The sequence below is a fragment of the Benincasa hispida genome, chromosome 2, assembly GCF_027475165.1.
Source record: "Benincasa hispida cultivar pf3 chromosome 2, pf3_genome.v1.1, whole genome shotgun sequence".
Taxonomy (NCBI): domain Eukaryota; kingdom Viridiplantae; phylum Streptophyta; class Magnoliopsida; order Cucurbitales; family Cucurbitaceae; genus Benincasa; species Benincasa hispida.
In genome coordinates, this window is record NC_143479.1 from 12526499 (window position 1) to 12548517 (window position 22019).

At 34.9% G+C, this 22019-nt stretch overlaps 1 protein-coding gene across 4 annotated transcripts; it reads left to right on the forward strand.

The window, feature by feature from the left end:
* Positions 1-1686: 1686 nt before the first annotated feature.
* EMB2746 (RNA-metabolising metallo-beta-lactamase family protein) lies at positions 1687-18867 on the forward strand. Of its 4 annotated transcripts, none has more exons than XM_039023104.2 (17): positions 1687-2116; positions 3425-3653; positions 3746-3869; positions 4975-5031; positions 5410-5601; positions 5676-5753; positions 5998-6180; positions 6293-6373; positions 7768-7833; positions 7932-8024; positions 12227-12352; positions 12803-12916; positions 13570-13665; positions 13742-13839; positions 13921-14366; positions 16990-17462; positions 18251-18867. In XM_039023104.2, the coding sequence occupies exons 1-17, from the start codon at positions 1942-1944 to the stop codon at positions 18347-18349; spliced, it is 2730 nt and encodes a 909-aa protein (XP_038879032.1). In that variant the 5' UTR covers positions 1687-1941; the 3' UTR covers positions 18350-18867. The 4 variants fall into 4 exon arrangements, with proteins under 4 accessions (XP_038879032.1, XP_038879033.1, XP_038879034.1 ...); XM_039023105.2 differs by having other exon boundaries at positions 18254-18867; XM_039023106.2 differs by having other exon boundaries at positions 3746-3855.
* The last annotated feature ends 3152 nt before the right edge of the window (positions 18868-22019 follow it).

Consider the following 22019-nt stretch of genomic DNA (forward strand, 5'->3'; position numbering starts at 1 on the left):
TTCAACAAGAAAATGTAAATGTAGAATGAAGTATGAGGATAATACAACCTATATGAGTCAGAGGGGGAAAAAAGAGACGAGATGAAGCAAGACGAACCGAACGGCGAAATAAGAGAGAAGATGGGAAGAGAAAGAGAGAGGTGAGTAATGAAAATTGGTGATGAGAAGAAAAATAGAGAAAATAGGTAATTAAAATGCCTCGTGAAAAAGGGTGTAAATCTTGGGGAGTAAAACGGTGGGTTATTAAACACACTGTTTTCTACTAACCGGTCAACAAACACCGTGTGGACTTAAAAAGCCCACCAAACCCAACTCTTTTGGGCTACCAAACGACCCTTTAAAGATAATTATGAAGTGAAATATCAAAATAAATTTTATAATTAAACTTAATTAATTATATTTTAACTATCTTGAATTAATTAATAGACATTAAAAATGAATAGTAAATATTAAAATGAGTATTTGGTGGAAAGTCGAGGTTAAGTGTGTAAATCTTAAAATCCAATGATCAAATTGAAACAACACTCAAATATCAAAGGTAAAATTACATCATTTTAAAGGCTAAATTGAAATTCAACTCAAAACTTAACGACTAAAAGTGCACAACTCAATTTGATAACTATTTGGTTTCCAATTTTTCGTTTTTGAAAATTGATTCTACCTCTAAATTTGTTTGTTGTTATCATCTACTTTCTACTAATATTTTAAAAAATCAAACAAAGTTTTGAAAACTAAAATAATCACTTTTATTTTTTTTTGTTTTTGTTTTTAAAATTTAAACGAGTATTCAGATACTTTAGTTAAGAAGAAAACCATTTTATTAAACTTAGAGGAAATATAAGGCCCCATTTGGTTCGTGATTCATTTTCGTTTTTATGTTTTTAAAAGCAAAAAATACGAGGAAAACAATAAAAACGTGTTTAAATAATTACTTTAAAAAGTGATTTAAAAAAAAATAACCCTTAAAATAGCCTATTTTGAAAAAAATAAATGGTAGTTTTCTTTGTTTTTAAATATTATGAACACAAAATACACTTAAAACATTTATGTCAAACTACACAAATTACAAATGGAATATTATAAACCTTTTCTTTTGAGCAAATAAGCCTGCTTCTATTTACAAATTGTATCCTTAATCAATTTTTAGTAAAAGTTTTTATTTTATTTTCTTTTTTAATCGTTAAAATATGAAAGAATGTGAAAATATCACTAACTCAAATTGTTCAATATCTTATAACTGTAATCCTACCAAATCGTAGGATCTTGTTCGATAAAAGATTTTTTTACTCTATCTTGATGAAAATTCTTTTTATTATTTTCTCATGAATAGTTTGTTATTCTCTTACACATTTTATCACTTGTATTTCAACACTTCATACATTTTTTCTCCATCAGGTAATCTCTCTCCAATATTTTTCTCACTTATTAACAATAAAAATTTATTATAATAACAAAAGACTATATTAAATTATTATTTTTAATTACGTAAAATAATAAATTTTAGCAAGCACAAATTAATCTTCTTTCGCATTTTTAAATTCACAACCAAATACATATTTTGACTTTTTAATCCAAATTTATTTTTTAAAAATTTAGAACCAAACTTGTTTTGTAAAAAAACAATTAATTTTAATTTTCTACCGATTCATTATTTTGAAAAGCAAATAATCGGATCACAAATCAGATGCCTAAATTTTCAAAACTTACTAACAAATAATGAGCAGGCGCGCGTGGGAAAGTTTGTATCACTCGTGTGAATTCATCCCCTATCCGAAAATGATAAGCATGATATTCCTGGGAGCTGGAAAAAGGTCCTAAACCCACCATCTTCCCCCTCCTCCATTTCCCGCTTCAAGGCTCTGTAGCTTCTAAACCCTCCATCATACACAGCTTCCTCCTCAAAGCTATCATTCCAATTCCACTCTGGAACTGAACCAGCATATGCAATTGGAATTTTTGGGCGGTTCTTCCGTCCTCTGTTCACCACATTCAGCTCCTTACAACCAGAGGATGGTCTCCCTTGGCGCTCTTTCACTATGCCCCTGCAGTCCGCTCTCACGCCCTCACCACACAGTTCGTACTATTTATTGTTGCAGTGGATCTCCAACAGTGTTAGGTACGGGTTACGACCCTTTTTGAGATTGAATTACAGATACTATTGTTAGATGCTAAGCTATTGTCTACGAGAAGTTTGAAGAAAAAAAGTAGGAAGATAGTCTTATTTTAGGTTATAGAATTAACTGCGCGGAGTTTTGCCAACTTTTCGAATTAAGCTTAAAGATATCGTCCGTGTTTTTCTACTACATTTTGAAATAAGCTAACTGGTTTACTGACTTGGAATTGAGTTTCTAGCATTTAAGTTATTGGAATCACGTGGATAACATTGGAACGTGCAAGTGAAGCTTCAACTAAGATGTATGACATTTCTTTGATGGTCCTGTTACAATGTGAATGTAGGAAAGTATTTTGTGTTAATGTTCTCGGCTAGATTTTTTTATAATAGAAATAACAACATTCATTGAGAAGAAATGAAAGAATATAAGGGCATACATAAAACCAAGCTAAAAAAAGGGGACTCCTTCTATAGAAAAGGACTTCAACTATGCAAAATAGTGCTAAAGAATAATACAAAATATCTTCGAAATCAAAGTCGAAAGAGAGATTTGAAAATGAACAAGGGACCAAACCTTATTGGAGTCTCTATCCGCCTCTCTAACCACCCTATTACGCTCCTCCCACATAACCCATAAGATCACACACACCCCAAACATGCCAAAAAAGCGATCCTTCTTCCGAAGAGGTGGATGGAGGAGGAACTCCCCACCATATCACTACTATCTCTATGTCGGACACGCAACAAGCCAAACTTCTGGAAGAAATAGTCCCAAATAGAACTCACAGACTCACAACACCAGAGATTACTGTCCAGGTATTCCTCCGCCTTTTGACAAAGAATATGACAAAATGGCCAATTAACAAGGAAAATTTCCTTGCAAGGCCATCCTTCGTGTTAGCATGGCCAACTAGATTGAACGATCATGCCAATTTTGGTGTCATTTTCAATTGTTGAGAAAAGGATGTTATATTTATTAGACCTCAAGCATGAACTGAGGAGCTAAGTATTGCAATTAGATGTATATAGTCCCTTGCAGTAAGTGGGTTAATGGATGCCTTATTTTGTTTGCAAGGGACATTGTTATTGGGAGAACATGAACTAATTGGACAGGACCTAATTAGGCAGGCATTCTTAGCTAGAATGTTAGCAGTTCTCTCTCCCCATCCTCTCTCTCCCATGACTGTTGTCATAGTCAACGACTAAATAACCTTGCAACTTCGAGGAACTTATTTCCATTTTCAATTTGCTTTCCATTTTTTTCCTATTTTGCTAAACGTGAACTGCTATTTTAATGCTGCATCTCTTCAGGCAAAAATGTCTCGAAAGTACCCCGAAAAAGACCGGGAAGATTGGAAGGTGCTAGAAGAAGCATGGAAGACTCTGTTCAACGCAAGATGGAACAGTTTTATGAAGGTTCAGACGGTCCACCTCTCCGAGTTCTTCCAATTGGTGGCCTTGGTGAAATTGGGATGAATTGTATGCTTGTTGGGAATTATGACCGCTACATTCTGATTGATGCTGGTGTCATGTTTCCTGAGTACGTTTCTATTCAAGGCTTTCCACTGGAAGTCTTCTGGATGGTTTCTTTCACTATGGTGTTAGTGTCTGACTTTTGTAATCTACTTACAGCCATGATGAGCTTGGTGTCCAGAAAATTATACCTGATACCACATTTATCAAAAGATGGAGTCACAAAATTGAAGCCGTTGTTATTACACATGGCCATGAAGATCACATTGGTGCGTTGCCTTGGGTAAAGTTTCTTTCTAATTCCTTAGAGATACTATGTTTCCCCCTAAATATCAAATACTTTCAATTTCTTACGTTTTTTTGATTGGCATCTGTATAACACATTATTATGGAAGTTTGTTTGGAGAGATTACTGAATTTTGAAGGATAAAGCTGATTATTGAATTTCATCTTGGTTTCTTATCAAATTATTTTTCCAATGTAAAGCCATAAATTGGGAGGAGGTGGTAGAAAAGTAACCACTTGCACCTACTCTTTGGATACTATTTATTATAATTAGTACAGATAATATTTACATTTAACAACGAAAGGAAATAATTTCCATGCATACACTGGGTATAAACTATTATTTCTGTATAGAATATTGTCCGTGTTTGAAGTGAACCTTCAGAAAGATGGTTCTTAACTTCTAATTTTACATTGGGATGAACAAATTTTTCTTCAATTCTCATGGAATGAGCTTAAGTCACTCAGAAGTGGAATTTGAACATTTATGGTATTTTCCATAATAAGATATCACTATATTAGTATTTTTATTTGGGTTAGATTGTAATTCTAGCCCATGTATTTCACCACTTTTGTTTCCTTGTAGAGTTATACCATTTTTCTGTCTTTAAGGTAGTGTTTGGGGCCCCAACTTCAAGTGGGTGGAATGGACTATTATAGCCCACTCTATGTTCGAGGCTCCCATTATAATAGTTGGTGTTTTCAACTATTATAACTTACAATTAACTACCATGTTCCTATTTCAAATTCCTTTTTGTTACAGTGTTTATTATTAGACTAAAATAGTTTGCACCTCAAACATAGACTATTATAACCGATAAATCATTATAACCCATGACTATAGTAACCACTAACTATAATCATCAACTCAATGCCCCAAACACCTCCTAAATGTGTAACTATTATTGGGGACTATATTCATGCATTTATGAAAGTAAATACTAAAATTAACTAAATGGAAGCATAGGGACCAATACACTAACAATTGTAAACTTCTAACTTTTAAGTTTACATCTACATGCTCTTTCGTGAGATATTTATTCTTAACTTCCTTTTTGCTTTTATTTCTTTGTTTTTCACATGCTTCAATCTTGTCTAAACAGGTTATTCCAGCTTTGGATTCTCATACACCAATATATGCTTCTTCCTTTACAGTGGAGGTATATCACTACTTCAGCAGATTGCAACTTCTATCATTCTTAAAATTTATGTTTTTAACCATCAAAATGCAACTCGTGTTATATTCCTTTGCTAGTCAATCAGCCTGCAGAGGTTTGCTATACATGTTAATAAAAATTATTGATCTTGTACTAAAAAAAAAGAAAAAAAAAGAAAGGAGAATATTGATCTCACGCTGCAATTTGTTTTCTAAATTATTACACCCACACAATGAAATGGGACATTGTATAACGGTAATTATCTTAAAACTAAAATTTAAAGAACAAGAGTCCAGTCATGCTTTATCTTTAGTTTGTCATCAATGTGGTGCGTGCTTGTCATTTGTGGTCTTAATAGGCAACACTATTCGTCCTTGACAGCTTATAAAAAAGCGTCTGAAGGAAAATGGGATTTTTGTTCCTTCTCGACTTAAGGTGTTTAAGATGAAAAAGAGATTTACAGCTGGGCCATTTGAAATTGAGCCAATTAGGGTTACCCATTCCATTCCTGATTGTTGTGGATTAGTTCTTCGATGTGCTGATGGTACAATTCTTCATACGGGAGACTGGAAGGTAAGACTATTTGATGCACTATCTTGTTATTGTTTATTTCTTTTACAAATACTGGAGGAGTTGACATCTTGCAGATTGATGAATCACCATTGGATGGTAAAGTCTTTGATCGAGAAACTTTGGAAGAACTATCAAAAGAAGGAGTGACTCTTGTAAGCCATTGTGATAAGATCTAAATCTCTGATCACAAAATGTTTGCCAAAACTTTCGCTTTAGGCATATTTTTACGAAATAAGCTAATTGCAAAGCCAACTATCATGTTATTTATGCCTACGAGAAATGGGCCTTATCTTTTTTCAAACGGATTGTAGTTAGGAGGAGTTGACTTGTTACACAGCATGCGATGAACATGGTCAAAGCTTGAAATTTTGTAAATTCATGTAATTTACTTTTCAGATGATGAGTGACTCAACAAATGTACTATCTCCTGGAAGGACTATTAGTGAGTCTGTGGTGGCAGATGCACTTTTAAGACGTATCTCTGCCGCTAAAGGAAGGGTCATTACGACTCAGTTTGCTTCAAATATACACCGTCTTGGAAGTGTGAAAGCAGCCGCGGATTTAACTGGTAGAAAGTTGGTGAGTTCATAGTTAGAATCCTTCATTCTCTTATACTTTTCTTCACTCAAGTAATTACTTCTCATGGTGGCATTTTTGTCTTATTTTGCAAATTTTAATTCATGATTATTAGGTATTTGTTGGCATGTCTTTACGGACATATCTGGATGCAGCCTGGAAAGATGGGAAGGCACCGATTGATCCATCGACCTTGGTAATCATTTTTAAATTTTATTTTGTACCTAATATACATATATAAATAAATAAATAAATAAATAAAATATATATATACACAAGTTCAATTCGACGTTTACTTTCTACTTGGCAACCTGTAGTTTCTTATTGATATTTGACAATGGACAGAAACGAGATCTTAGAAAAAAAAAAAAACCCCTTAATTGAGCTCCCTTTTCTTTATCATAATAATAGTTGTTTTGTTGAACATCTTATACTTCTCTGTCTGAATTAGAACAGGGGTCTCACTTGGTTAGTTGGGTGCATGCATGTAAAACCCTTGTCATACAAGGGCAGTAATGGGTGTTGTTAACAAAATGAAATAACCTTTGTGGCATAAGATTATTGTAGTCCTCTAGTTAGCCCCTGTGGTTGGGTAAAACTCAATCCTTTTATGCACACAATTTTATCGACACACTTATTTCACTCCATGGTTGTAAGTTGAATAATTGTACCACATGATCTAAGGATGATGAGACTGCAACAGTTTGCACATTCATTTATTCATTTGATAATCGGAATAATAAATTTTTGTTAGAAAGAGTCTTACATATTGATCAATGGGAATGTGTTTTTTCTCATGTAATGCTGTGACGTCAAGACCATCGATGTTTATGCATTTCTTGAATGAGTCTATTCAAGGGAGTGATGGCTTTAGAAGGTGTTCCAAGGGTTTGTTTTAAATGGAAATGTGAAGTTCTACAGGTTACAGAGATTCTTACCATTGTGTGGTAAATCTGGTAAAAAAAAGATATAAGCAAATGTTTGAAGTTAAAAGTCCGCATATGCTTAATGCCTGGATAGGATCTGACTTGTGGTTTCTTTTTATATTTTTATTGTTATAGATTCGGACATTGGAGCATCTTTCTGTAACTCATGTTTTTGTTATGTTTTGGTATGCTCCATTGCCTTGAGCTTGTTTATTTTATTAACAGCTAGTTTCTTATTTAAAATGAGGGGGTTCAAACATAATACTCATTGCTATAAGATGGTCTTAAAAGAGTACAACTGTAACATTACAATTTATGAAGTTTAATGAATATGCGACTAAAGAATTGCTCCTGAGTCTTAAGCTAACAGCTAATATTCATAATGGCTATGCTTCTTCTTAATGTCCGGAAGTGTTGCAATACATTACTATGGTTGTTGGTTCTTGCTAATGCTTGCTGTATGGAATATTTTTCATGAATTTTACTAGACTTTGAGTTGCAATGCTGGTGGTTACCCAAGGACAAAAAATACTAGGAAAACATAAAATTATGTGTGGGCATGCATGGACATCATGCTTTTAGCTGTTATTCATAACTCCTCCACATATTTATAGGTTTCAAGTGTATATATTCATCTAATAATTCTCATCCTACAACTGATAAGGTAAAAGTGGAGGACATTGATGCCTATGCTCCAAAAGATTTATTAATTGTCACAACTGGCTCACAAGTAAGTTTCCTACGCGCCAATATGTATTGCAGGGTTTAGTGGATTTTATAGTTTAGTCGCATTGAATAGCAGTATAATTGTGCATGCTGTTGTGTCAGGCAGAGCCACGTGCTGCCCTAAATCTTGCATCTTATGGAAGTAGTCATTCTCTCAAACTGAGCAAGGAAGACATGATTCTGTATTCGGCCAAGGTAATAAAACAAGATTTTATTTGCTTCATAGCAATTATTGAATAAGCTTTATGTGTTTCAAATTTGTAGTTGGATTTTCTGCGTCATTAACTAATACATTCAACCCATCATGTGCAAATTGTCTCATCGGTTCTGCATTTACAAAGATATTGGCAACTGCTGCTCCTCTCTAACCCATTGATATAATGCCTTTGCTTGCTTTATGACTACGTTTAATTAATACAGAACTCTAAGAAATCTTGATTTACAAGTCTTGCATCTATCATTTGAAATTTGGAATATAAAGGTCTTTCAGACGTAAATTGAGAAGGGAAGAACCAAAGCATATGAGTGCCTTCTCTTTTGTTTTCTTTACTTCGATGCTCTTTTTAATCTAGTTCTCTTAAAAAGTGATCGATCATTCTCCATTAACATAGATTTCTTCAATTTCATTCTATGTTTTTAATTCTTATCATTATTTCACCAATGGTTTGTGTTGAAATATGATGCATTAGTCCTAAGGGCATAGTTGTCTTTTACTCTATGTCTACTAAATTAGGGTTTTCCCTTATTCTATTTATATGAGGTTGGGGTCCCTTGTAAGCATGACATTAAAAATAATAAAAACTTCTCTATCGTGGTTTTTTCTCCCTGGATTAGGGTTTTCCACGTAAGCCTTGTCTTTTCCTCTTTTCTCTTTACTTTTCAATATGGTATCAGACTTTTGAGACAATTCTTCATCTTCCCGAGGATCTTCCAGCACCTCATTACCTTCATTACCTCCTGTAATTTCAACATTCTCTGAGCTCGTCTCACCATTTTCTATGTGCCCAGACTTCTCTTCAAGAACCTTCTTTGAAACGACAGGATCTTGAACCTGAGCTGGTCCCGATGCTTGGTCACTTTTCGATGGAACAACAGGAGTTTCCTGGGTTTCCTTTCTGAGATTCTTCCTATAGTATGTTATCCAGGACACTTATCTAGTAGGGAGGACAAACACTGAGTTCAGGCACGGTTAGTCTCTTCACTCAAGATTGAAACTAGGCTCAAGATTGAAACTAATAGTAGGACCAGGTTTGAGACTAGGTAGACTGGGTTTAGGAACATTAGGACTAGGCTCAAGATTGAAACTATAGGTACGGAGTATGTGGAACTGTTAGTCTCTTCACTCGTGGTCTCCCCCTGATGACGACTAATGGGAAATGATAGTTTATCTTCAAGGAACGTGACATCCATAGTGACAAAGTACTTTTTGGAAGGTGGGTGAAAACATTTATAGCCTCACTGATTAAGGGGATACCCGAAAAACACACACTTTTGAGCTCGTGGGGCAAACTTAGCCCGGTGAGGACCGTGAGTGTGAACGAAGGTTATACACCCGAACACACGAAGAGGAACCTCATGGATAAGACATGTAGACTGGCAGGACTATTTAAAGCACTCAAGGGGTGTTTGAAACTTTAGAACACGTGAAGGCATCCTATTAATGAGATGAGTTGCAGTAAGGACCGCATCTCCCCATAGGTACGATGAGAGAGACGCCAGAATCATCAAGGAGCGAGCAACTTCAATGAGATGGCGATTTTTCCGTTCAGCCACCCCATTTTGTTGCGGAGTATAAGCACAAGAGTTTTGATGGATAATCCCTTTTGAAGCTAGGAATTCTCGGAGGGTGTGATTGACAAACTCACGTCCATTGTCACTCCGAAGAATGGCAATCTTCGTATTAAACTGAGTTAAGATAGTGGTATAGAATTGTTTGAAGGTAGACAGGACCTCGGACTTATCAACAAGGAGATATATCCATGTAAGCCGGGTATGATCATTGATGAACGTGACAAACCATCGTTTACCGGACAGGGTAGAGATGTTTGAGATGTTTGAAGGACCCCAAACATCATTGTGGATCAAGTAAAAAGGCTGGGTAGGTTTATAAGGCTGAGAAACACAAGAAACACGAGGCTGTTTAGCACGTATACAGACATCACAAGACAAAGAAGAAATATTCACATTATGGAATAAATGGGGAAACAAATATCTCATATATTGAAAACTTGGATGTCCAAGACGAAAATGCCACAATAAATAATCACATTATGGAATAAATGGGGAAACAAATATTTCATATATTGAAAACTTGGATGTCCAAGACGAAAATACCACAATAAGTAACCTTTTTCAGACATAGTAAATGAAGATTAAAGACTAGTCCTAAAAAAATTCCTGGAGGAAGCATCTTCAAAAAGGAAATAGAGGCCCCTGTCATATCGGGCAGTGCCAATCGTCTTCCCCAAGCTCAAGTCCTGAAATAAAGCAGCATCTGGTGAGAAGACAACTCTACAGTTCAAATCTTTTGTTATTTTACTTATTGACAACAAGTTGTAAGAAATTTTTGGCACATGTAGGACATTTTGTAGAATTAATCCCTGAAACGGTGACCACCGGCCTTTTCCAGCAATAGGAGCGAAGAACCCATCTGCAATTCGAATCTTCTCATTTCCAGCACTCGGATAATACGAGAGGAATCGATCAGATGAGCCAGTCAAGTGATCGGTCGCTCTTGAATCTAGAATTCATACCTCATTCCCTTCGACAAAGAAACTAAAAGACTGAGGAGTACCTGACGGAGCAATTGTTTTGATCCCTATGGTACCTGAATCACCTGGGTTGGTCACCGGAGGTTGTGTGGCCCCCTCAACCGATTCACTCACAAGAGCACGATCAGATTTTGACTTGTCATTCGGAGGGCGACATTTGCCATTAGGAGGCGGACCATGTAGTTTCCAGCACTTGTCCTTCGTGTGCCATGGCTTCTTGCAATGCTCACATATCGGATGTGTTTTACTATTCTGCTTGTCACCATTCGATTAAGAGGATTTCACCCCAAAAGCAGCTTACTCCACGATGGTAATAGTAGAGCCATTCATCGCACTCGATCTATCTTCCTCCAATCGAACCTCTGAGCAGACCTCCATGAGAGACGGTATTGGTTTTTGCCATAGAATTCGACTTTGAACCATATCAAATTTTGGGTGCAATCCCACAAGGAGTCATACACACGATCAATCTCTTCTATTTTCGAGTACTAAATCCCATCGTGTAAGCAATTCCAGATGATCTCTCGACACAAATCCATCTCTTGCCACAATAAAGACATCTTGTTGAAGTATGATGTTACATCCACGCTCCCTTGTTTGGATTCGTGGACCTGTTTACATAGAGTATACAGGTGGGATGCGTTCTGCCATTTAGAATATAACCTTCGGACCGCATCCCAAATATCTCGTGCAGTGGCTGAATAGAGCGAGGGTTTTCCAATCTGAGGTTCCATGCTGCTGATCAACATCGAACGAAGTAATCCTCTCCCTTCCAGACACGCTCTTGGGGGTCCCCAGGGCTTGGTCGAGGTATTTTTCCGGTCAAGTATCCGAATTTATGGCGCCCTTCAAGAACCATTTTGATTGTTTGGGACCAGGAGAAGTAATTTTGACCATGGAGCTTTTCTCCTGTGACCATCCCTACAGAGTTTCCTAAAGTCCCAGATACTAAATTAGCAGTAGGAAGAGTAGGAAACATTGTTACCGGATTTTCTGAATAGATTGGAAGATTGGTGGACGACTCATGGCCATTCAGTTTTGCCCCAAACGCTGCCATCTGCTATTGAAGACTTGCCAACTGCTGTTGGAGTTCCCCATGGGACTCTGATCTTGGATGTTTCTGTCCATAGGAGATGGGAATAGAATTCCCGCGGAGTCACCCATTCGGTACCGAGGCTGAACCGGATATACGGTTGGGTGGCACTGCTGTTGCTGGAAGGAACCGGATACATTTGGGAAATCTGGAGCTCCGATTGGATACTGCCTAAAAACCCCAGCACCACTGCTGGAAGGAATCGCCGTCGGCTGGCTGCTGGAAGGAATCACCATCGGCTGGTGCGCGAACTGCTCGAGAGGAAGTTTCTGAAGTTTCTGAATCTCTGCTCGGGAGGAACTGCTCGTGGTTTGTTATGGTTCATTTGTTTATCGTATAAAAAGTTACTACAAATGCATTTTCTTTTGAGTAATACACTGCTATAGTGGGCTATTCGAAAATCATTTGAACTGCTGAACTAAAATTTCTAAGTTTTTAAATGATTTTGACATTTGCTTTTGGTCCACGGGCAGGCATTGATCTTTTCCTGGCAATGTGATCTAATAGTTCTTTTCCATCTTCCCATGGTACAGGTTATTCCAGGTAACGAATCTAGAGTGATGAAAATGTTGAACCGTATATCAGAGATTGGATCGAATATAATCATGGGCAAGAATGAGTTGCTGCACACATCTGGTCACGGATATCGTGGAGAATTAGTAAGTTTCCTTTATAATTGCATTCGAATATGTCAGTTATTTATTTATTTATTTATTTATTATTATTATTATTATTATTATCTCTTTTGGGATTATGGGCTTATGATCATCTCAGCCTTCTTGCTTTGAACTATAGACCCCCCTTCTCCCTAGATCTGCACATGTAAACTTAGACTTGTGGGATTATTTGGTTTAGATGTTTTTTTTTTCTTTTGCATTTTACAACTTTTTTTGTTACCTCATATGTTTGGAACCTAATTCCTAATTAAGTATTGCTTTAAGCTGATAACCAATTTGCCTTCTTGAAATGCCTGTGTCATGATCATTCATCCCAAACTTCCCCTATTCTAGCCTCAATATAGTTTTCTTCGTAGCACCCTGTTTGACTTCATCCATATTGCATCCTTCATCTCACTCATATCTGATAAATGAAATTCTTTGTGTTTGAAGGAGGAGGTACTTCAAATTGTTAAGCCGCAGCATTTTTTACCCATTCATGGAGAGCTTTTATTCCTCAAGGAGCATGAATTACTGGGCCGGTCGACAGGCATTCGGCACACAACTGTGAGTATTTTCCTATCCAGAATTGAAATACATTTTGATAGGATACGTTATGCAGAAGACCTCTCCAGCCACAGTCAGAGTTCCAATTGTCCTTCATGGGGGAAAACAAATCATACACTTATTGAAAAGAAAAAAAAACTATTGTTTTATTGATAATAAAATTATTCACAAACTGAAAACAAAAAGAACAAGATAAAGGGTATACTCATCATCATCAAGTTAGACCTCGAGAATGTCTTTGATGAAGTTGATTGCAATTTGAGTTTCGTTGATGTCATTCTTGAAGCTAAAGGGTTCAGCCAATGTTGGAGGTGGATTGGAGTCCTCTCTAATGCTAATTATTCCATAATCTTGAACCGAAAACCAAAGGATAAAATTATTGCACAAGGGGAAATAGGCTAGGAGATCTTTTCTCCCTTTTCCTTCTCACTCTATTGTCGAATTTTCTTTGTTGGCTTCTCTCTGGAGGCCTTGGTTTGAATCTGGTGAATGGTTTTCAAGTTGGCTAAACAATCTAGTCTTGCCCGGAAATTTGTTTATAGAATCTCCAATCTGATAATATTAATTGCTTGTGTTACATATTTAATCTCTTTTTCTGTGCGTGGAATATTTCTCTGTAAGATGTTGAAAATTTTTCACATCTTGATATGAAGGTTATAAAAAATGGAGAAATGCTTGGAGTATCTCATCTAAGAAACAGAAGAGTTTTATCCAATGGTTTCACCTCTCTTGGGAGGGAGAATTTACAGGTACAATAACCTTAACGTTTTTCTTTCTACTATAAGGACGCTGTTGACTTTTGTCCATGTCTTTATTATGCTACAGTTGAAGTATAGTGATGGTGACAAAGCATTTGGATCCTCATCTGAGCTTTTCGTTGATGAGAGACTAAAGATTGCAACGGATGGGATTATAGTGGTCAGGTAGATCTTGCAAATTTCTCCTTTGGTGAAGTGGGTAACCTTCCATTTACTAAGTGATATTCTGGTTTCTTCTGTTTACAGTATGGAAATCTTGCGACCTCAAACAGATGGTTTAAATGAGACTGGCATCAGAGGAAAACTAAGGATCACTACTCGATGTTTATGGCTTGACAAGGGGAAGCTTCTAGATGCACTTCATAAAGCCGCTCATGCAGCACTTTCAAGCTGCCCGGTGAATTGTCCTCTAGCCCACATGGAAAGAACTGTGTCTGAGCTTCTGAGGAAGATGGTTAGAAAATACAGTGGTAAGAGGCCTGAAGTCATAGTCATGGCCGTGGAGAACCCTGGAGGAGTTCTATCCGAAGAGCTTGGAGCAAGGCTTTCAGGCAAGTCCAATACTGGATTTGGGATGTCAGCATTGAGAAAAGCAGTTGATGGACAACCAACTAAGAGCCACTTAAACGGCATAAGACCAGATGGAAATGACGATTTGCATTCTGAGGATAACTCAAGTCAGGAGTCTCAAGGTTCTTTTATTTATTTTATTTAAAAAAATTATTTCATTTTCTTTCGTTGCATATCTGCATAAATGGAACACATTGCTTTTAGAAACCTGTAATCCTGGTTTTCAGGCATAATCCAGATGCCAGGTCAAGGGCGATGTAGAATATCTTCTTAAGGCTGGCTAATGACACTCAAAGAAGTTCTGGATAAAATTTAATTGCATGACCATCATTTTATGCATTAAAAATAGGAGTATTAGGGCTTATTACAAATCCTACCGGAATTCACAAACTTGTAAATTTAAAACGAGCTTTACATGCAAGGTTTACAGGTGATTTTGAGCCTATCTTCAGTCTAGATTTCTTTGGAAAGGGGTTAAATTGGGTAATTAGGTAACAGTCTAGGTTAATTACCTTTTTAACCCACTTGTATTCAAACTCTATTAGTCTTCTCCCTCATGTATGGAGAGTTCTAGAAAGAAAAATATTCTTCATTAGTTATCCATATATGAGGGGGAAGACTCCTATTTATAGAGTTTGAATACAAGTGGGGTAAAAGGGGAATTAACCTAGATTTTTACCCAATAACCCAATTTAACCCCTTTCTACTTACATCATTCTACCTCCCCAAAAAGAAAACTCGTCTTCGAGTTTTGAAAAAAAGATAAAAAAATGAAACAATTAAGCAATAAAATAAACTTGTACAAAAGAGTATGGCCAAACCAACCTCCTACATCTTGAACAAAATGATTATTAAAAAAATCCCACACATAAAATTTCCATCAAGTCCATCAAGTTCATCAAATCTTTCATACCAAGGTCATCTAGTGTCTGTCGTAGCTGTTGCAATGTCAAAAACTCCATCCAAAATTCCAAATATTCCATCTCCAGTAGGCTGCCCTTGATCCAGATGTTTCTTGAATATATAGTCAAAAGCACGATCCTTGGTCCAATTAAAAAAAAATTTGATGTACATTTGGCCATTATAGCAAGGCAAGTCAATTTTCATTCTATAATCCGAATCTTGGTGCCAAAGTTGATATTTCAATTTCTGATGTTGCCAATCTTGATATTCTTAGACAGCTTCTTGGTCTAATGTCTAAACTGTGGCCGATGATGGTGACCGTAATTGTGAGTTGGATAAGTTTCTTGAGAAGGGAGTTGTTAAATTTGATAATATTGAAATTGGTTGCCCATGATTTCATCATCTAAAGAATCTGAATCGAAACCCAAGAGGTTAGTGAGGAAAAGGTCTCTTTTGGAATATGTGAGGGGCTGGAGGTTGAATTTGAACATAAGTGCCTGGTTGTACTTCTTGGTAAAAGCCCCTGGGAATTTCTTGTTGCATCCCACTTGGAACATTTTGACCGATCTCTCGATTTCTAACCAAGTTAAATTGAGGATGTCTTTCTTGTTGATATCGTCTCCTCAGTTCTTGAAGGTTGGCAGCACATTCTTGGACATGAGGTTGATTGCCCATTTGATCTAGAAACGGTTCTTGAATCCATTCTTTGACATTCTTGAATTGGTGTTGTTGCTCATGATTTCCATATGGAAACCGAGAAAAACCTTGCCAACCAACTTTTTCTTCCTCATATTTCAAAATCAAAACCAACCACATTTTGCAGTATTAGTTTGTTGCTCGAGAAGGAATTGTATGTTCTACCTTGTTCATAAAATTGTAGGGGCCGCTTTCCTTGAATCTTTTGATAATCTTGAAAATTTTCTTGGTTTCTCCATGCATCCTTTCCACATTTTCCTTGCTGCTTGAAGTCTTGTACTTGTTGTTCTTGGGAATCTTGATTTTCCACCACATTTTCTTGATCTTTATCCTTGTTTTTGGACATCTTGCTGAATTCTCTGGTTAGTTGTTCTAAAGCTTGATGCATTTCCGTCATGGAGGCTTGCATTGTTGCAAAATTCCCAGTAAGAAGTTGAATGGACTGCTCGACAATTACCAACCTTTTGTTGAGAGCCCGTGGAGAGGAAGAAGATACTTCTGCATCAGTTGGGGGAGAGGGGTTCTTGTTGGTGTCCTTGACAACCATCAAAGGCGCTCTGCAACCAATTTGATGTAGACTAAAAATCTTGGAGATTTCTGGAAGGAAAAATATTATTCATTAGTTATCCATACATGAGAGGGAAGACTCTTATTTATTATAGAGTTCGAATACAAGTGGGGTAAAAAGGGAATTAACCTAGAGTTTACCCAATTTAACCCCTTTCTACTTACATCAACTTCAAGCGTAAGAGTTCTAGTTTTTGGGTAGAATTCTCTTTTCCCCCAATTCTCTCCTCAATGTCCTCATTGGACATTTCTATTTATAAAAATTATCACCAAAAGTAATCTAAAGAAACAGTTTGATGTCAGCCTGACAGACAGTTTAGGACGTTCTTTGTAAGGTCACTGACTTGTATGGAATGTATTATACCAGAAACATATAATTCTATTGACGTATGACATTAATGATTAATTTAAGATTTATCGCAACGGTTGTGCATTTTATTCTTGAATTTAAAGTTCTGATTAGCAGTGTACATGTCTCTGTTGTCGAACCATCTCCTGCAATGCATGGGGTGTATATCCAGCTATGGTATTAAATGAGCGTTTCCTTTTTCTTTTCCTACTTTTTTTTTGTTGGTACAGGTTATTATTTGGAACCTGGAAGGCTACTTCCTGAAGAGGACTACGATACCTCGAACTCAAACTTGACAGGGACACAATCCTCTGATAACGAGGGTTTGGAAGATTTCTGGAGACCATTTATCACGCCATCCTCTCCTGCTAGCGAATTGGCCAAGGATAACGAAGGTTCTGTTCAACAATCAAAAAATACGTTGGAGATTACAAACGAATGTGAAGAAGTTAGTGGTGACAAGTCACTGAAAACATCAAATTCTGACGTGAACCCTTTGAAGCCCGTGAAACGCAATAAATGGAAACCTGAGGAGATCAAGAAACTTATTAAATTGCGGGGGGAATTGCATGCCAGGTTTCAAGTGGCCAGGGGACGAATGGCATTATGGGAAGAGATATCCAATGGCATGTCGGCTGATGGAATTAATCGGAGTCCTGGACAGTGCAAATCTCTATGGGCATCTCTGGTTCAGAAATTTGAGGTTTGTTTTTCTGTTTCTACTTTCAATTTTGAACTTTGTTCTGCCCCTTTGAGTTACAATTGCAATCAAAACTTTTCTCCATCTTAATTTCCCCTTCTATTGATGTTAAAGGATACAAATGTGGAGTTCTATTCTGTCTGATTCCATCTCTGACTTACTTTAATGGAAGATTTAGTATCCTAAATTCTCATAGGTGAAGAAAAGCAAACCCATTTTCAGACAAAGGAGACAAAAAACAAAAAAAAAAAAAACAAAAAACAAAACAAGAGTGGCTAAGAAAGCCCCGGAGATTCTAGGGGAAATTGGAAACGTCAAAGTGAGCTGTGGCTTATAAATAGGAAGATGAGGAAATAACTAGTAAAGGATATTCATGATATTAAATTCGATTTATGTTGTCTCGCTCCTTGCTCAGGGAGTGGCGTACCAGAAAAAAAAGTCCATCTTCGATTAGGGCTGCGTTTGACCTTTCTCTTTTATGCTTTTCTTGTCCATCAGACAAAAGGAGTCCTCTAAAAGTATTAAAGATATTTACTATCATAACTTAAGCAGAAAAACCATATCTTGAGGTATTTTATATAATCTCCCCCCAAAAGCAGTTTGATACCCCAGCATACATATAGTTGTCGACACTGCCAGCCATGCCTTAGTAAGGGACCATTTGAGAAGTTTCTTTCTCCCAAATGCTCCTTGCCTCGGCCCAATGCATGTCGAACCGATAAATTCTTCAATTCTCATTCCTGTTAGAGAAAGTGTATTTATAAATCTGGTAATCTCCTTTCTTTGTACAGCAGGAAAGCAAAAGTGAAAAGAAAAGCAAGAGGAACTGGCCATACTTCGAGGAAATGAGTGGCATATTGTCTGATTCAGAGGCAGTGGCAACAAAATGACGGGATGCTGTAAGCAACAGCAACTGAAAGTTTTGAAGAAACGTAGTTAGTCATATTTATTCCATACAGCATGGAGAACCGCCTTGATTATTAAGAAACAGCCCATTTTCAAATGATTCAATGTCTCGGTATCTCCATGAACATTGGCCCCATCAATGAGAAACCGTATATGATTATTAAGAGCAATGGTGTTGGAGCTTACTTGGATTATCCGATGCATGCTAGCCTTTTTGGAGCCGAGGAATGAGCAAAATGTATTGGGATCTGGCGAACATAATTCAATAGAAATTGAAATTTCAGGACATATGGGTTTGTTCCATGCTGAAATTCGTAAACAAATTAGGGCAAGCTCTTTTAATTTTAATAATAATAGTTATTATTTTTTTAAGTTGACAAATTAATTCATGAAATCAACTTTAGCACAATTTTGAGTAAGTTTGATATCAATGGTTTGGGAAAATTATATTGCTAGTAATGAAATCATGGGGTAGCTGCTTAGTTGCCTGGACATCTTCAAATTCTAAGTTGTCACCTGGTGTTGCAGTTGTCCATGTTTAAATTATCAAGTTATCTTTTAATTTTTTGTTTTATTCCTCTTTGAATGATTAAGAACAAATGACCCTTTCTTCGATAATTTTGAGACAAAAAAGAAAAAGACCTTTAAGGCCATTTATAAGCTTTTTTTTTTTTAAAAAAAAAAATTATATTATATAGGTTATTTATTTAGAGGCATTTTTTGTTATATTTTAAGAGGTTGAAATCTTATGCTTTGGACCACGGAAATTAGACAATTTGTGAGGAAAAATATTTTTTCGTCAATGGTCAATGTCAATAAATTCAAATGAAAACCATTGACGATCATGTCAATTTTTATAATTTACCAAAAACCGAAGTAATTTTAGTTCAACGGTTTGATATTAGTTGGACAATTGTGATTTTTGTTCAAATACAAAAATTAATAAATATTTGTTAATTTGAGTGTAGGCTATGCCCATCAAAAGTATGGTTCCCACGCCACGTCTAAAAGAAAAATGAAGAAGAAATTCTAAACCATTTGATTTTTTTAGTTTGGGTTCAATAATGGTAGGTAAGAGATCAAACCATAAAATTAGTATCTTAATATGGAGTTTTACTTAGATTGATAACTATCTATCTTTTTTATGAGTAAATATAAATATTTGATAGTAGTTTTATTAGATTGTACATCTATTTTGACATATCACGATAATAGATAGGAGAATAAACCGGAATATTATGAGCAACAAAAATAGTTCTTAAATCATTAGCACCACATAAAAACATTTCTTCTAAAGTCGTTGCACTCGTTTTTTTTAGGTATGGAACAACTTAGGAAAGTTGAATAATCGGCATCTCTTCTTAATAGACTTACATCATGATATCTTTACTGACTCAATTTTACCATCTTTTTTATTGGATAATATGAATAACATAAACTTTTTTATAGTCATTTGTGTGCATTCAATATACTCTACCTTAGAAGAATACACCTAATTGAACCTAGTTAATATATATATATATATATATTTTGTCGAAATTGTTAGGTTTGGAAATTTTCTGAAAAGCTAATCAAGATTCTGAAAATTCGATCATATCAATATTTGATGGGCGATTGGACAAATGTCTAGTAATATTTTAAAAAATATCTAAATATAGTTTTGTCACAAAAATGTCAAATTTTTAAATATTATGTTTACATATACGGTAGTTATAGGAAAAACTGGACATATATCCCCTTCCTAACAGTCTTCAAATTACTTAGTATTCAAATATAAAATCTAATTCAAAATTTCCAACTGAAATCAGTATCTAATCAGAATATGCAAAAATCACCAAAAAAATTTGGCAAGTGAAGATTTAATTTAAAATCAATTGAAGCAACTATTCACACAAAAAATTATACTCTATGAAAGTGAAATTGGAAAATGTATTGTCTAGATTTCTTCCAAATACATTGTCTACAAAAATATATAAGAAAAATTAATATGAAACATAAAACAATTAAACTAAATTACACAAATACAACGTCTGAACATCAAATTTATTGATGTAATGTTGTAAATCCTAAGACTATTAATTATTGAAAAATTAGAATATTAACGCTAATCATAATGTAAACACCATCACTCAATTGAAACTAATATGTAATCTATCACCATCTATACCTTGAAGAGTTAAGACTATTAAATATGGAGAAATATATTGTCGATTTCTTCCAAATACATTGTTTACAAACATATATAAGCAAAATTAATATGAAACACAAAATAATTAAACTACATTTACACAAATACAACGTCTGAACATCATATTCATTGATATTATGTTGTAAACCTAAGATTATTAATTATTGGAAAATTAGAATATGTACAAATTCCACTGTTGCATGGACAGTGAAACCTCAAACTCAGGCGGCTTCCTGAGATTTTAGTTTGTTCTGATAAAATTATACTCGAGATTGTAGGCATCATTTAGATAATATTTGAAATTCCTAAAAGAAAGGGTAATTTGAAGGGGTTTTTTTTTTTTTTTTTTTTTTTTCCCTCTTTAAAATAATCCCCAAAAATAGGCAATAGGCATGGACCATGGGATACTTTTTAGGCATTTTCCAAAAAGAAAAAAAGAAATAAACATTTTTTAAATTCGTACCCTCATTTTAGACATTCAGTACAATTTCTCATTTAAAAATTTATAGAATTGACCTATTTCATAAGTAATATTGCACAAATGCCCCAAACTTTAATTATATTTTGTAACTTATGAAAAATTTAACCTTTTGGTACAATCTCTTATTTAAAATTTGTATTATTTTATAATTAAAATAATTAAAAAAAATTTCAACCTTTTCCTTTAATAGACCTACTGTCGAAATTTACCCACTAAAACTGTATTTCAATTTCCTTGATTTTAGCTGAACCAATTTCAAATTAAATGCCCAAATGTTAAAATTTTCTAAATTTGTTAAGATTCCATGATATTAGGTAATGATAATTACACTACAAAAGTACCAATATTTCTTTAATTATTTTTTTTTTCATATTTTATGCGATATAAAGTTTCAACGTTCTTCCTATTGTTTGCTTCTCCATATGATTTTTTAGAGTTTTTTTTTTGGGGGACAATTTTATACCATAATGTTCATGCTATATTATAGTGAATTACCATGCAATATACTTACCATATAATATCTATAGTATACTTGTATCAACATATACTAATATATATATGTGCAATATAAGATATCTTGTGCACTTGATCATATTCTGACATTAGTGAAATATACAATATAGGATATATATTTACAAAATAATTAAATATACATATATATATATATATATATATATATATATATAAATATATATATATGATAAAGTATGTTAAATATGTATCTTAATATGATGTATATACTACATAACTTAGCTAAGATTTGTACTTATTCTAATTACATTTGATATAAACATTGTATATATTTAAACCTCGTATATACGCATAAAAATGGGATACATATAAACCACACTCATATGTTGCAATATTAATATACAATGATATATATATATATTTTAAACAAATACAACAGTATATTTCCAAAAAAAAAAAAAAAAAAAAAAAACTGATTTGAGACATTCTTGGAACTTAGCCTATTCGTATAGAA

What these genes read in the sequence shown, in the direction of transcription:
- EMB2746 (XM_039023104.2), top strand. Translation starts at nt 1,942, where the DNA reads ATGCAATTGGAATTTTTGGGCGGTTCTTCCGTCCTCTGTTCACCACAT. An exon ending in TGGATCTCCAACAGTGTTAG is followed by an intron (nt 2,117 to 3,424) that starts GTACGGGTTACG and finishes GCATCTCTTCAG; the next exon opens with GCAAAAATGTCTCGAAAGTA. An exon ending in CGATTGATCCATCGACCTTG is followed by an intron (nt 6,374 to 7,767) that starts GTAATCATTTTT and finishes ACAACTGATAAG; the next exon opens with GTAAAAGTGGAGGACATTGA.